Genomic DNA, 14,125 nt, shown 5'->3' on the forward strand with positions numbered 1-14,125 from the left:
GAGAAGTTTAAGGAGCAATTCCTAGACCGTGCTGTGATAAATACACACAGGTAAATTTTACATGAAAAGACCAGCTAATATGATCAGTTGTACCTTTTTTTTTTTTCCCCACTAGAATATTCCTATGTAAACTGTCAAGTGAAAATTCACAGAGAGCTGTCCAATTCAGACTGTGTGCAGATCTGATCGACTCATATCGGTTGGAGATTGTTAAACCTTTGTGGTCCATAGACCACTTTGGCAGTCTAGTGAACTCTCTGAACCCCTTCTCAGAATAATATTTTTAAATGCGTAAAATAAAATACAAAGAAATTCAAAAGAAACAAATTATGTGAAAATTTAGTTCAAGACCACAGATCTAAATCTTTGAGTAGATGAAAATTACCTTTCTCCATTGGCAAAATTAGATTGAACTGTTTGAAATTGCTGTTTTTCTAGATCAAAAATGGTCAAGTATTGGCATTTTTGTATTATTCAACCTAATAATGCAACAACTTAAGCAACAAGGATCCAAATAGTGAGAAAATGCTTCAAATTATTTTTTTCCCTAGTCTCAGTTTTTAAAGCAAGGAAATCATGGCAAAATCTGGTTTCGTAGGAGTTTTAAAAGACACAGCTCTCAAATTGTGTGTGAGAGGAGGATATGAACCAACCACTCAGTCTTCTGAACTTTGCTTCCATCTTTGCCAGTCAACAGTGAGAATTCTAGTTCAGAATAGAACCTTGTGATGGTGAATATACGTCTGTCTTCGAAGGTTCAGTCTCCCTGCCTATCTGCCACTTCACTAAGTGGGGAATGTGGCCAGAGCCATTCTGGAAACGTTTCAACAACAAGAATTCAGACCAAATCAGTTTCAGTTTATCCACAGTCGAACACAGTTTTAAGTTAAACAAAATTTCCTTTCTACAAGCATTCTACTGAATTGAAAGTTTACTTTCGTTACTTTGAAACTTATTTGATTGCAGATGTATAATCATTCCATGCAAATGTATAACCATTCCATGGCATGCACATCCTCTTTTATGCTGAGAGCAAAATAGAACCTGACAAATCAGAGATCACAGAATGTTTGAGCCATTATGAAATAACCAATGTGAATTATTGCATGCTACAAATGTTTATTCCACCCAAGTAGTTCTTTTTTTTTTTTTTTAAGTATTCTTCAGCCTTTATTGATACTTTAAGCTTAAGAGAAATTAAGGGTATTTGATTACTATAATTACTTCTCTGCTTACTTAAAAGGTTTAATCTACTCCTTAGGCATTTGCAATTCAGATTGCATGCTTTCCAAAAAAATAATCATCTGCTAATGCAGACTAATTTTAATCTTCTAATCCAATCTTGACACAGAGTCAGAGCTGGGTGGGTGGAATGTTTTTGTGTGGGGATTGCCATAGATACAAAATTCAGTTACGTATTTGATAAGTCAGTGATGTGGAACTTAAATTACTATGGATTTTTTTCTTGCACTTTAAGATTTAAAAACAAAGTGAAGATCAGTGTGCTTTTCCAGTACATCGCGGTGTAACTAATCTTCTCTTCTTTCATTCCGGTGCTCCCCTCCTCTCTGTGTACCTCCCTACCCCCGGCCGGCCGCAGGATGACGAGGAGGGCATATGGGCATAGCCGGGCCTGTAAACCAAAGTTCCAGTTTTGTTTTGAGGGGTGAGAAACCATCTTTTATATCATTTTTCTTTAAAAGATTGCATTCTAGTGTTGTACTGTGTGTGTGATCAATCGTGTTCGCTGATGTTTGTGGCTTTGTCCTGTGTTTGCTTCTGCGTTCTGTGACCATTCCCAAGAGCCCCTTTCCTATCCCCACCAGCCACCCTGAAACCACATTATTGCTCTGCCTTGTTGGGGCTGGGTTGAGCACAATTCAAATGTTTCTGTGTTATTTAAGATGTAAACTATGCCCTTGCTAGTATTTATACACACTTTTAAAGGCATGATTGTGGACTCAGAAATTGTCACAATTCTCCAGCTGTGGTTTTCAGCCCACTGCTTGCTTTTGCCAGATATGCCAGTGTGGTGTGATTCTCACATCCTTCTGGTTGTGTCAAATGTTTGGCAAGGAATAAGGAAAATAAAAGTATATATCTTCATGGAATTGAAACTATCATCTCTAAGAAGCCCGTTTAATGGCTTGTACTGTCTCTTCTGTGGCAGTTCTGAAGAATACACAAGGATCAAGGCATAGTAATGGTGACTGGGTAACTGTACCTCTTTGAATGAATTAGAATAGAGATATTAATATTGGCAGGTCTCGTTAGTGGCATTATATCTGTCGCTTTTTTATAGTAGTGCTTCTATGGAGCTTTGCATTATAAAAAAAAAATTTCATGTATTGCATTTTTCAGAGGGTTCCACTCTTTTAAAGGTTGAATTTTAGCTATTAAGAACCCACTCTTTATTTCTGTCCTATCTGCCTTATAACGGAATAGTGGTCCATGTAATTGCCATAGTTATAAATGGAACATTGAACTCGAGCAACTTTTGCTACTGAGAATTATGTCTCTCCAGGATACTGCAGGCTGTTTAATACCAAGTCACAAACTCTCTGGAGTTGAAAATACCTATGATTACATGGAATATGCTGTTGAACTTGATGACACTGCACATGTCATTTTGTTCAGAACAAGGAATGGGGTGTAGAATGCGTGCCATGGTGATGTTTTTATGGTCAAAAAACAAACAAACAAACAAACAGTGTGCAGCTCCTTTTCTGGGATAAACTTGAAATTTCACAGTGCTGGAGAATCACCAGGTCTGTGATTAGAGAGGCAGTTCTTTGGGATAACTTAACAAGTGTGCCCTTCTTCAAGTCTCGCCTTCATATTTCATGGCAGTCATGCTTTGGGTGAATTTTAAAACAGTAACTAGTGTGTTTTGCCAATCAGTGACAGTTTCATTAGTGTGTTTCATTGCTTGGTTGAACCTGTTATAGGTCCTACTTACAAAATGAATCAGATTGCTTTCTCTGGTACTGCCAGGAAGGCACAGGGGCTTGATTTTCAGATACAGTATCTTTCTATGTAGTAAAGATATAACATTTCCTGGATCCATTTGCTGCCATTAGAACCTGCTTCCTGGTCAGTCAGAGCATCTCCTCTCTCCCCACTTTCCTTGGTATGGGAAAACAGCACTGGAGTTAACTCAGATGCAAGGTGCCTCCAAGGGGAAGCTTGTCAGTAAGAGGAGATGGGGAAACGGGAGAAATTCTTAAGGTTCTATCTGAGAGACTCTCTCCTTGTATAGGGAAGACTTTAAGAGAAATATCACATTTCCTCACATAGAAAAACTAATAAAAGTATAAATTGACCTCAAACAACACTAAATGAGAAGAAAAGGTTTTATAATGTTAAAAAGCAAATGTGTGAAACCTACCCGCAACATGCGTGGAAAGTTCTAAGAGTTTGGGGGTTGTCTTGAGAAGTGTGGGCTCTACTTGGGGCTTTTCTATGAACTACTTCTTCTGCCATCATAAATGTTAGGGCACTGGCTGTGTTTGTGTCTTCTCCTGAATAATAAAATTTTTATTGCTCTTTCACAAGATTCCTGACGTTCACCCTGCCATCTCCTGAGATGGGAACCTTGTTGTCATACTCAGGGTGGGAATGGGTGGGAAAGCCCATAGAAAACCTTACTTTGCTCAAGGCAAGTGGAGACAATGGTATTAAATCCCTACCCCCTTTATTCCTTCATGAATTTCCCCAAGCACCATGTACCTCAGAAAACAAATGGCTTCTGAAAATTAGTCAATATATAATCCTACTTTAATATGTTGTAATAAATTTTATAGGCTTCAGAGGAAAACTACTTATCTTTCTTTATGACTCCTTTAAACATGTTTGCTCAGATATCTTCAGGCTTTTAAAACTGTAACTTGGGGACTTAAATAATGAGATACTGGGGAACATTGTATTGTTGGACAGCCGTTGCATGTTTCGAGACGCATTACAGTCTGTGGGGCCTAAGGAGACATTAAGTTTATACCTAAGGATGGATAATAGTGGCACATTAAAAATTAACTGTTTGGAATATTTTGATTTATTGCCCTTATAAAAGAAACATTACAAGAAGTTATTTTACTAAGCATCGGTAATATGCTAATAACAGCATCAGAAGGCCTTGGCTTGAATTTTGTGTTTTTGTTCTGAAATGAATCATAATTTAGGAAAAGTTGCTCCAAAAATGACAACGAATTAGAATTAATGTAACAACCCTAACAGCTCCTCCCTTTTTTGCCACTTCTAGATACTAGCCCAGGCAAGATTTATTTGCCTCACTGTGATCGTTCAAAGATGTTGTATTCTGAAAGCAGAGTGGACTGGGAAAAGTTTGCTTGCTAAAGAGTTTTGACAACCCTTAGAGCTAGCCTCCAATCTCCAGCTCTCACACCCCACCCAGCCCAGCATTACTAGCATGTGACCTTTGTAGTCCATAGAACCTCGAGTATAGACGGGCTCCAATCTTCATTTAATGCTCTGCTGTCATTGTCATGGAATTCTTAATAATTTTTGAAAAAGGAGGCCCACAATTTTATTTTGCATTGGGCCTTGCAAATTACATAGTTGGCACTGCTTAGATTCACAGTGTATCCCTATACTCCCTCCATCCAGCTTCTCTCTATTCCCCTCCCTACTGGCTTATCTCCACTCCTACATTCTTTTCTTTTTTTTATAGCTAGTGATATTGAGCATTTTTATTTTTTTATTAAGTTTACCAGGGTGACATTGGTTAATAAAATTATATAAGTTTCAAATGTACAACTCAATAATGCATCATATGTATATTGCATTGTGTGTTCACCTTAAGGATAGAATTTACCTTTGGCCTGCCTTATTGTCATGGTTTTCTTGTGAGAGTTCATGGGATCACATTTCTAGCATGTCGTTGCCCTCAAGGGCATCCCTGCAACAATGTCCTCCTCTCCCCTCCCCCAACCCCTTTTGATTGTGAAAATGTCCTCCTGGAGCCCTTACTGCATTTTTTATCTTGCTTTGCAAAATACAAGAAAAACAGCTACTTAATTCTCCATTATTTTCTTTGGGGAAAATCCACTTGATGTGGTAATCATTTGTGTCAGCAAATAACTGTTCATTTCCATTGAATGGAGGTGCTTTCCTTGGACCCCCAAGAGGCACTTTGGTTTGTGAACATTTAGTGAGGAGGGGCAGTGAGGGACCAAATCAAGTCACGTTGCCATATCTGCCTTGACATTTGAATGTTCCAGCTTTTACTGTGAACTCTCATAATTGAGCAGACATAGAGCACAAGATCATTTTTATTTCTTAAACCACTAGAAAAGAATAAGTCTTTAGTTAAAAACATGCAAATTTTTCAGTCCTGATTCATAAAAATATAGATGTGGGCATTAACCAGTTTTGGCAGAGGGCTGTGATGCCTGTACATAGATACAACCTGTTCAAAACGAAAAATAATAGCTCTATGCTACCAGCACATGGACAATGTCACAGAAAGTACAAGTGTGAATCACAGCACTCTTAGCCCCAGCAAGGGATTTTTCACAAGTAGAAGCAGTGCTCAAAGGCCGGTGAAACTCCCTGGCATGCCTTCCCTCAGGAAGAATGACAAAGCAGGCAGTTTATCGTGGCTGGATAGGTTATGCTCTTCTTGTCTTCCTTTAGCAAACGGGCTCTAGACAGGAGGCCTGTGCTCATCCTGGGGCAAGAGAAATCCAGTGGCTGAAAAAGAAGTTGTGGAAGGAGCCATGAGCTCTTAGTCTTCTCAGCCGAAGTCTTGGTTTCTCTGTAAAATTGGAGGTTTTCATTAATACCTCCTGTATGGGACTACCAAGTAGATATTTTAATTCAGTCTGTATCTCCTGTGACTGAGGATCTGATGCATCTCCTCCACGTGCCATTGACTACTAAGACTTTTCTTTTGTTTATTTATCCATTCATTCGATCATTTTTCATTTACTCACCTATTTTTTCATCAAATGGTTAAATTATTGGTTAGATGCTGAGAAAACAATGATGAGTAAGATAGATGTGGTTGCCACTCTGTGTATCTTACAATCTAGTTGAGGAAAGTAAACCCTAAAGAATTAAAAATATGAATGGAAACCTTATACATTTTGATCATCACTTTGATGGAGAAAAAGATATCAAGATTAACAAAAGGGACCTATTTCTGAAAGGATGTTCAGTGAGCATCTCTCCAAGGAAGTGAGTTTTATGCTAAACCTTGAAAGGAGAATCAGGACATATGTTTGGGAGGTGGTCCTAGGAAGGCATACAAAGGGCTGGAGACAGGGAAGAGCTTTATGGGCTGAAGGACCATGAAGACCACAATTCTGGGTAAGGTATAAGACAGTAAATGAGGATAAGGGAGTGGAACGGGGCCAGATCATGTAGTGTTTCAGGCCAAGGTAGAGAGTTTGGGTTTTAGCCTAAGAAAAATGAGAAAATAAAAAGAAAATCACTGGATTTTAAGCAGGGACATGACATGATTCAATTTATATTGTAGAAACAACCTTGGCTGCTGTGTAGATGAATTGTCATGGCAGGAAAAGCAGAAGTAGGGCTCCATCATTTGTGAGAGAATTGGTGGTGCTTACTCAGGGTATCAGACAAGTGGATAAGTTGGAGATGAGACTAGCAAGTGAAGCCGTAGAATTTGGCTTGGGGAGGGCGAGGAGGGTGGGCGGTAAGAGAATGAACTAAATCGAAAATGCCTCCAGATTTCTATTGTGAGATTCAAAGCCTGGGTAGGCCATTATGGGAGGGTGAGGAGCTGAACAGGAATCCAGAATTCTGTTTTGACTAGATGTCCAAGAGATGGGACTTTTGACTTGCTCTCTTTTCCATTTGCCTGTATATATATATCAGTTAGAGGTATCTCTGGCCTCTCACTGCAGTGACATGTAGACTGTCAAGTTTAATGCATAGCTGAAGTCTAACTTCAAGGGTGTGTGGTTCCTCTGACTCTGAAAGAAAAGGAGAGGATTTGAATATTAAAGACTGCAAAGTAAAATCAGCAGCCATAGACTAGGAAGGCATATGGGGCCTAGTGGTCTACAGAAAAATCAAGCTCCCGAAGTTGTACAAGGTTGAAAAGTTGTACAAGGTCAAGAGAGCAAAGATGCCATTGGTGCTTGCAATCCCCCAAACTCCCTAGGCATCAAGGATTCTGTCAGTTAAGGGGCATCTCCTGAGATTTTGGTTGCTTATAATGAATGACTATGCATTTTCTGAGTGTCCAGTGGATCCTTGGACAATGCAGGGGTTAGGAGAGCTAATACCACACACATTAGAAAATTTGTGTGTAATTTTTGACTCCCCCCAAAATTAAACTACTCTACAGTTGTCCCTTGGTATCTACAGAGGATTGGTTCCAGGACCCCCTATGGCTACCAAAATTCGAGAATGCTCAAGATTCTTATATAAAATGGCATAGAATAATGCATACAGTTGGCCCTCTGCATCTGCAGTTCAAACCTGTGTTGTTCAAAGGTCAACTGTTGTGTTCTTGAGAAGAGGCTTTCAATAATCTGTTTTAAGGAGTTAAGATGAGAAGTAACCAGAAGTAGCCATGAGATGTTTCAGAACCACCATGACAAAGGCCCTGCCTGCTTCCAATTGCAGAATTAATTCCTGGGCAAAGTGAAATGTTTTTGCTCTATAATTTCCCCCACTGCCTTTTTTTATTTTTATTTTTTTTTTGGCATCTCTTTTCCTCTGGAAGGTATCTGCATATTTATATCTTCTAGTCAAGATTGTAAAGCTATGGTTCAGAGATACAGTTTGAATGTACTACCCAAAGTGCTTGCAATCAATAATTCATTCAAAAGAATTCTTCATCTTAGTACTGGAGTTGAGGAAGTGAGCAAAGTGCAGTTCCACCCAGGAGGAATTTAGAGTAGTACAAAGATTCGTAGGACGCAGATTCTTAAGCTCATGTCCATATACCCCCGAGGGTCTGCAAATCCCTCAACATAGTTAACAGACTTTATGTGGGTATGTGTGCATGCCCCAAGGAGAGAGAGTATCTATGATCTTCAGCAGATATTTATAGGGGCTAATGACTCAGAAAAGATGAAGAACTACTCATTTGTGAGAGACTGGATGACAATCTGGTAGAGTGGCTCATAGTGTGGTCTCTGGATTCAGATGGGCCTGGGTTTGGATCCTAGCTCCTGCACTGTTTTGCTGGGTGGCCTTAGGTAAGTGGCCTTCCCTTTCTACCCTTCTGTTTTCTCATTTGGAGAAGGTTGTGCACACCTCTCAGGGCTGGTGTGAGGATTAGAGGGAGGAGATGAGGTGGTTATGTAAGATGTCTAGCCATGCCTGCCGCATGAGGGCTCAATTCTTATTAGAATATAATTTATTATTGTTACTACTGAGCTCAGAAGAGCAGACTCTATATGCCAGCTGAAGAAAGCAGTTACTAACTATGGGATGGGTTAATTTGCAGGGGTAAAAGAAAAGACAGAAGAAAGAAAATTCAAAAAAAAGGAAATCTGTTATGACAACCACAGCTACACAAGCCAGCTACACATTTTCTAGCAGGTCTTAAAGCATGTTTATCCTAAAAACATACCCTCTTCAGTTACCTTTGATTTTAATGACACCTGGGAATAGCAAAGAAAGGTTTGATTGCTGGAGAGTATGGATTAGCCCATGTTTCTAGCAGAGAGTTCCTTTCAGCTAAAAGAAAAATCTAGTGAGTAATGTGAAAAGCCAGTGACTATTTAACAGACAATTTTGAGCTGATAAATTGGAAGAGAGAAAAGGATAATAATTAATAATGTCTCCGTCTACCTCTTTCTGCTCTCAACTATGGTGGACTCGGTCGGGTGCTGGGGTAGAAGCTTTTAAGCAGAATCGAGAGCAATAAATAAGTTCTTGTGGATTTTTCTGGAGCTTGTAAGGATTACCTGGCAAAGCAGTGCATGTTGGCTTGGATATGACTGCATTCTCAGGACCTGAGATCTGGCTGAGAAATCATAAACAAATAGTGGTGATAAATGAACATGGACCAGCGATGGGAGGTGTCTAGCAGAGTGTTGTTGCATTACATTACATCCTTCCTGTGCCAAGGCTGGCGCGCAGGGAGCGCTCCGACCTCTCCCACCCCTTTGTCATTTGCTCTAGAGTGTGGTGCTGGTCTGGTCTTGCTTAACCTCTTTATTAATGATCTGTTAAGGCGAGAAAAGAGCATGTGAAGGAAGTCACAGATGACACTAATTTGGGAGGTGTTGGAAACACTAAAGAAGTCAGAAAAATCACACAAATGGCCTGAAGAAGGTTAGGAACATGGAGGGAAAGTAACAAATCTTGGAGAAGTCCAGACACTCACATCTGGTGAAAATTAATCTGAGACACAGATATCGATGGGTGGGAGGGGTATGAAAAGCAACACAGAAAAATAATAATAATAAGCTGAGTGGACATGGGGAAATTCAGCTATGCGCAAGAGCAGGGAGAGAGGCCAATGGCAGTTAGCACCGTCTGGATGTTAGCAGGTGCCAGAGAGACATGCATCACCCTTTGTTACAGTCCTGCCCACAGATAGTGTCAGATACTTTGGACATCACAATGTTATGCACTCTCTTTTCCAGAGGATCACCCAAGTTACCAGGAAGACAAAAAGAGTTTTTTAGAAAACACAACCACTAAATGATGTCAGTACACCATTTAATGTTGTTGGCTGTAGATCTACAACTTTCAACAAGAGTCAGCATTCAAACACATGGCCAGAATGGCATTTTCAAAGAGAATATAAGAGATTCTTCTTGGGATATGTAAATGTGGTCTCAAGAAGGCTCGTAGGTCTCCTTCTTAGAGTTGTAGACCAAGAGTTGACACTCCTCAGAGGCCTGCTTTGGGAAACCATCCAATTGGTGGGTAGTGTTAACAAGCTGAACCAGAATTTTCTTGATAGTTCAGGGAAAGGAACTCCAGCCCCATCTCTTTCCAGTTATCTCCACAGTCCCAACAAAGTGGGGCAAACAGACAACAATATCCAAAATAAGAGTATGTATTTATGGCTATCACCAACCAGAATGGTTATACTCCTTTCTGCCACTGAAGCATCAATTGGCTGGGAGCCATTGCTTATGCCCAGATGTATCTTAACTCTATCCTCAGGCCTTTTCTATATATGAGTTACCTGCAGTAACATGATCTCTGTAGGAAGAATGCTGGCCCACTTGGCTACCAGATGATCTCATGAAATTGGTGCTCCAGTCCTCACTTTGCCTGGGTGGTCACAAGACACCCTTCCCATGAACACATCTATTAGAGGCATTGAGATAGGAATGTACATTCCCTCTAGCTATGTTTTCCAGGAAAAAAAATATAATGCAAATGCTAAAAACTAACAGCATACAACAACTGAGAACTAATGTCCTGCCATGCCCTGGTCTAAGCTTCCTCCATGTAGATCCTACACCTGTGAACACTGGGTCACACTTGCCTTTCAGCTCACAAGGCTGTTCTCATGGTGACAAAATCTCTGGGATGCTTCATCTGCATAAGGAGGAGCCATGCCTGTTGTTTCTTTCAGCCTCATGAGCTTTCCACAGCCTGAGGGTAAGCCTGGCTTATTCTTGATCCCACTGTGTGTCATAAATAAGGCTCCTTCTGTTAGGTAGATGTCAGTAGTCGCAGCTGAGAATTCTGCTCATCCCCAAGCATTTCTTTAGTGCCACTGTCACTGCACTTATGCAGAGTGGTAGAAACAGAACTTCTGGAAGGAAAGAGAAAAAAGGCTGTTAAAATCTCTTTGAGAGAAGATCATTTCTCTCCTGATAGACCCAGAGTAAAAAGGCAAATGTCAATATGTGGTGAAAGACCCCACTGTATATTGCACCTTTGCCCTTCAGAGGCAAACATGGTATGAGGCTCTGAAATAAAAATCACAAAGGTTACTTTCACCGGGGAACCTGAATTTCTTACAGCCACTGCTTCATCTGTCTATTTATTACTCTTATGTTCACTGCAGAAAACGTAGAAAGTTTAATGAGGAATCAGGCAGAAACGTTTCTTACAACCCTCATTCAGAGAAAGTACCATTTTAAAGCACGTTTTCCTATACAGAGATGGGCATGTAAATATATACTTGATGGGGACAGAATCTAACTTTGCATAGTGTTTAGGGCTGAGTGATTGGTAAGCACCCAGGCTCTAGAGTCACATGGACCCAGTTCAAATACTGGTTGCACCACTCTTATGTGTTGGCTTAAGCCGTTAAAGGCAACTAAAGCAATTATTGTTGTTAATTACTCAATGTCATATGATTGTCTTTCCATGTTGACAAATTGACATCTGTGTATAATTTTGACTTCTGCTCTGCATCGCACAGTTGGAGAGCCTCGTCGGGCTGGGATGAGCACACTACAGCCCTCTGGGAAGGGGTGGGGGCAGTGCTGCCCAGTGTATTTGTTCTTGGCAGCAGTATGAAGCTTCTTTGTTCCACATTCAGGTGTCAGCAAGGAAACCTGGATGCCTGTGGCTTCCTGAGTCAGCGTGTGGTGGAATTAGCAGACCTGCTGATCCCCAGCATCCATTCTTCCTTCAGTGTACCTTGATCTCTGATGTAACTGCATTATTTGAGATGAGATTTTTGTATAACACTCTCTACGAAAACAAAAGCCAAAACAAATGTTCCATGATTAGAAAGGGGTGTCCCATTGCCCGTGGCACTGGGTTCTGATAGGTTCTTCATGTAGGGTTTTTGCTGCTGCTGTTGGTTGCATTTACGGTTTTATTTCTTTATTTATTTAATTTTGTACTTGTATCCCCTGGCACCAGGGCACTAGCTTAGGAATATGATGAAATCACATTAGAGGAAATTCTTTATTCTCCTCTTTGTCTGAAGGCAGATAACACGCTAGGAAATGAAAGCACTTCTCTTTTCTTCTGATAGAGGAATGGCTTGCCCAGCTAACAGCATCTCCACCAGCAGATTCGAAATACAATTCAGCCTCACAGGCCATTCAGTACAATTGGCGGCAGAAAAGAATTGTCCTTCCCTCTCACGGAATGTGGAAACCAGAGAGGGAGAATGAGGAAGTGTTCAGAGCCAACAAGCACTCCTGTCCCCCCTTACACAACAGGCTTGGGACTCTGAGAAATCCGATATGTCAGATAAGGCAGTGACTGTGTATGAGGGAGCAAGCTGAGACGCGCCAGATGAATTTTTGTATGTTATTATTTTTAAAAATTATGAACGCACTAACATGTTTGCAGAGGCCAGACTGTTAAGCTGTTTCCACACTCCGTGGGTGACTGCAACACCTGGTTTGAGGCTCGCACCCTTGGAGGCCTTCTGGGAACTTTATATAATTGAGTGTCTCTCCTTTGTGTGCCTCTCACCTTGAGGAGGGACCAGGCACAGGGGAAGATGAGCTCTCTCCATCTCCCTCTTGGCCAGTCACTGCTTTTTCCAACAAATACCGGGGACAGGGGAAGCCTTCAGGCCCGCAGTTCTTTGCCTAGTCCACTGATTATCAGAAATGTCTTCAAAGTTCTGAGGACTGACATTGCCACTTCTCCCACTCTGTGTCGCTCAAAGAGCTCCCTCACCAGTTGAGAGAAAATATCCCACGTCTCTCCCAAATTTTCATCTGATTCCCCATCAGCTTTATGATGGTGGCAGGCAGGTAGCACCATGACTGTTTTACACAGTGAAAAAAGTGAGGTTCAGACAGTTGAGATTTTTCCAGGGCTATAGAGATAGGGCATGGGAGAAGTAGGACATGAACTTGAAACATTTCATTCTTGGTCAACTGCTCTTTCCCCTATAGTAGTAATTCCCTAAAGATGTTCCTCAGAGCACTGATAGTATTGGATATTAAGAGACACTATTTTTTTAAATTATAATAAAAGCATTCTATGTTCAAATAAGTTTGAGCAAAATTAGATTAAGCAGAATCAAATGGGTTTCTTCATTGCAAGCCTTCTCAGAGCCTTTGTGGGCTAGTGTCCTCAAGCTGGTTTTTACACTTTGAGAGCAAGAGAGGGTCGACTGGGTTGGCTGTGCTTATTGCTCATGGCCCTCCTGTATAGAATTAGTGCACACAGAATATATCTGGGGAGAGCTTTGCTGCAACTTGCCTTCTTTTTGGTCTTCGAGATGGACTTCTTGCCCTAGCAAGTGGAGCTACCACTATTTTGGAGGGTAGTTAACTGGAGGCCCAAAGCACACTATAACAAAAAAAGATGAGTGGGCCTAAAAAGGACAAAACGTATAGCCCAGCACCACCATTAAGCTTTTATTTCCCTTCTTATGTTGGGCAGCTATGTTTTGCCCAGTATTTACCTGGAACTTGATCGGCATGTATATCCAGTATCTAATAAGACGTAGAAAGAGGAATTGGAGCCTTTAGCCGAGTTGCCTTCATGAGGGAAATGGTGCAGGAGGTGTGATGTCAGTTAAAGTGAGAGCCAGCATCTCCTTCCCCGAGCTGTTTACTACATGCTGGCCACTGTCCTAACTAAGGCTCAGCAAACTTTTTCTGTGATGGCCAAATAGTAAATATTTTAGGTTTCGTGGTCCCAAAGGCAAAAATCAAGAATATTATATAAGTATTTATATAACAAAAAAGAAAACAAATTTTCACAACTTTTTTATTGATGAAATTCAAAATATAATGGGTGCATTTTTTTAAAGAGAGGAATGGGATTCTTTTTGGGGGAAATAACATTTTACTTAATTAGGGTTCAAAGTTATTCTCTGTCATCAACATCTATTGCAAATGTTTATCTGTTAACACTGATCTGGAGTGATATTTTATGTATTTCATCTTTGACCATGTCTGTCCACACAGATAGGTGATACACATGGCACTCAAAATGCTGTCAAGTTTTAACTGCCCTACTGCCATTTGTAGTGTGCTGAGCAGCAGTGCAAAACCATGAGAGTGCCACATACTGCCTTGGTCACAGCTACTCAACTGTCATTGTGTTGTAGAAGACAGAAAAGAAATGAATGAGCATGGCTGTGTTCCAATATAAATCATATTTATGAACAAAGAAATTTGAATGTCATATAATTTTCATGTCACAAAATATTCTTTGGATTTTTTACCTGTTTAAAAAGATAAAAACTACTGTTAGCTTGAAGGCAGTACAAAGCCAGTGGCAGCTGGAT

The 14,125-nt window shown here is 40.5% G+C and overlaps 1 protein-coding gene across 8 annotated transcripts in view; it reads left to right on the forward strand.

Moving 5' to 3' along the window:
* The window catches only part of ERC2 (ELKS/RAB6-interacting/CAST family member 2), an 890,290-nt gene that overhangs the window by 708,067 nt on the left and 168,098 nt on the right, over positions 1-14,125 (forward strand). For 2 of the 8 annotated variants that reach the window (XR_003047989.1, XM_015593826.2), the window contains exon 17: positions 1,601-1,666. The exons of the other annotated variants lie outside the window; for them this stretch is intronic. Coding sequence is in view for 1 of the 2 variants with exons in the window: in XM_015593826.2 (XP_015449312.1) it covers positions 1,601-1,627 (27 nt within the window). In the remaining variant the exon portion in view is untranslated. The remainder of the gene's footprint in view (positions 1-1,600; positions 1,667-14,125) is intronic. 8 annotated transcript variants of the gene reach the window in all.

Source organism: Pteropus alecto, unplaced genomic scaffold (assembly GCF_000325575.1).
Source record: "Pteropus alecto unplaced genomic scaffold, ASM32557v1 scaffold75, whole genome shotgun sequence".
Taxonomy (NCBI): Eukaryota; Metazoa; Chordata; class Mammalia; order Chiroptera; family Pteropodidae; genus Pteropus; species Pteropus alecto.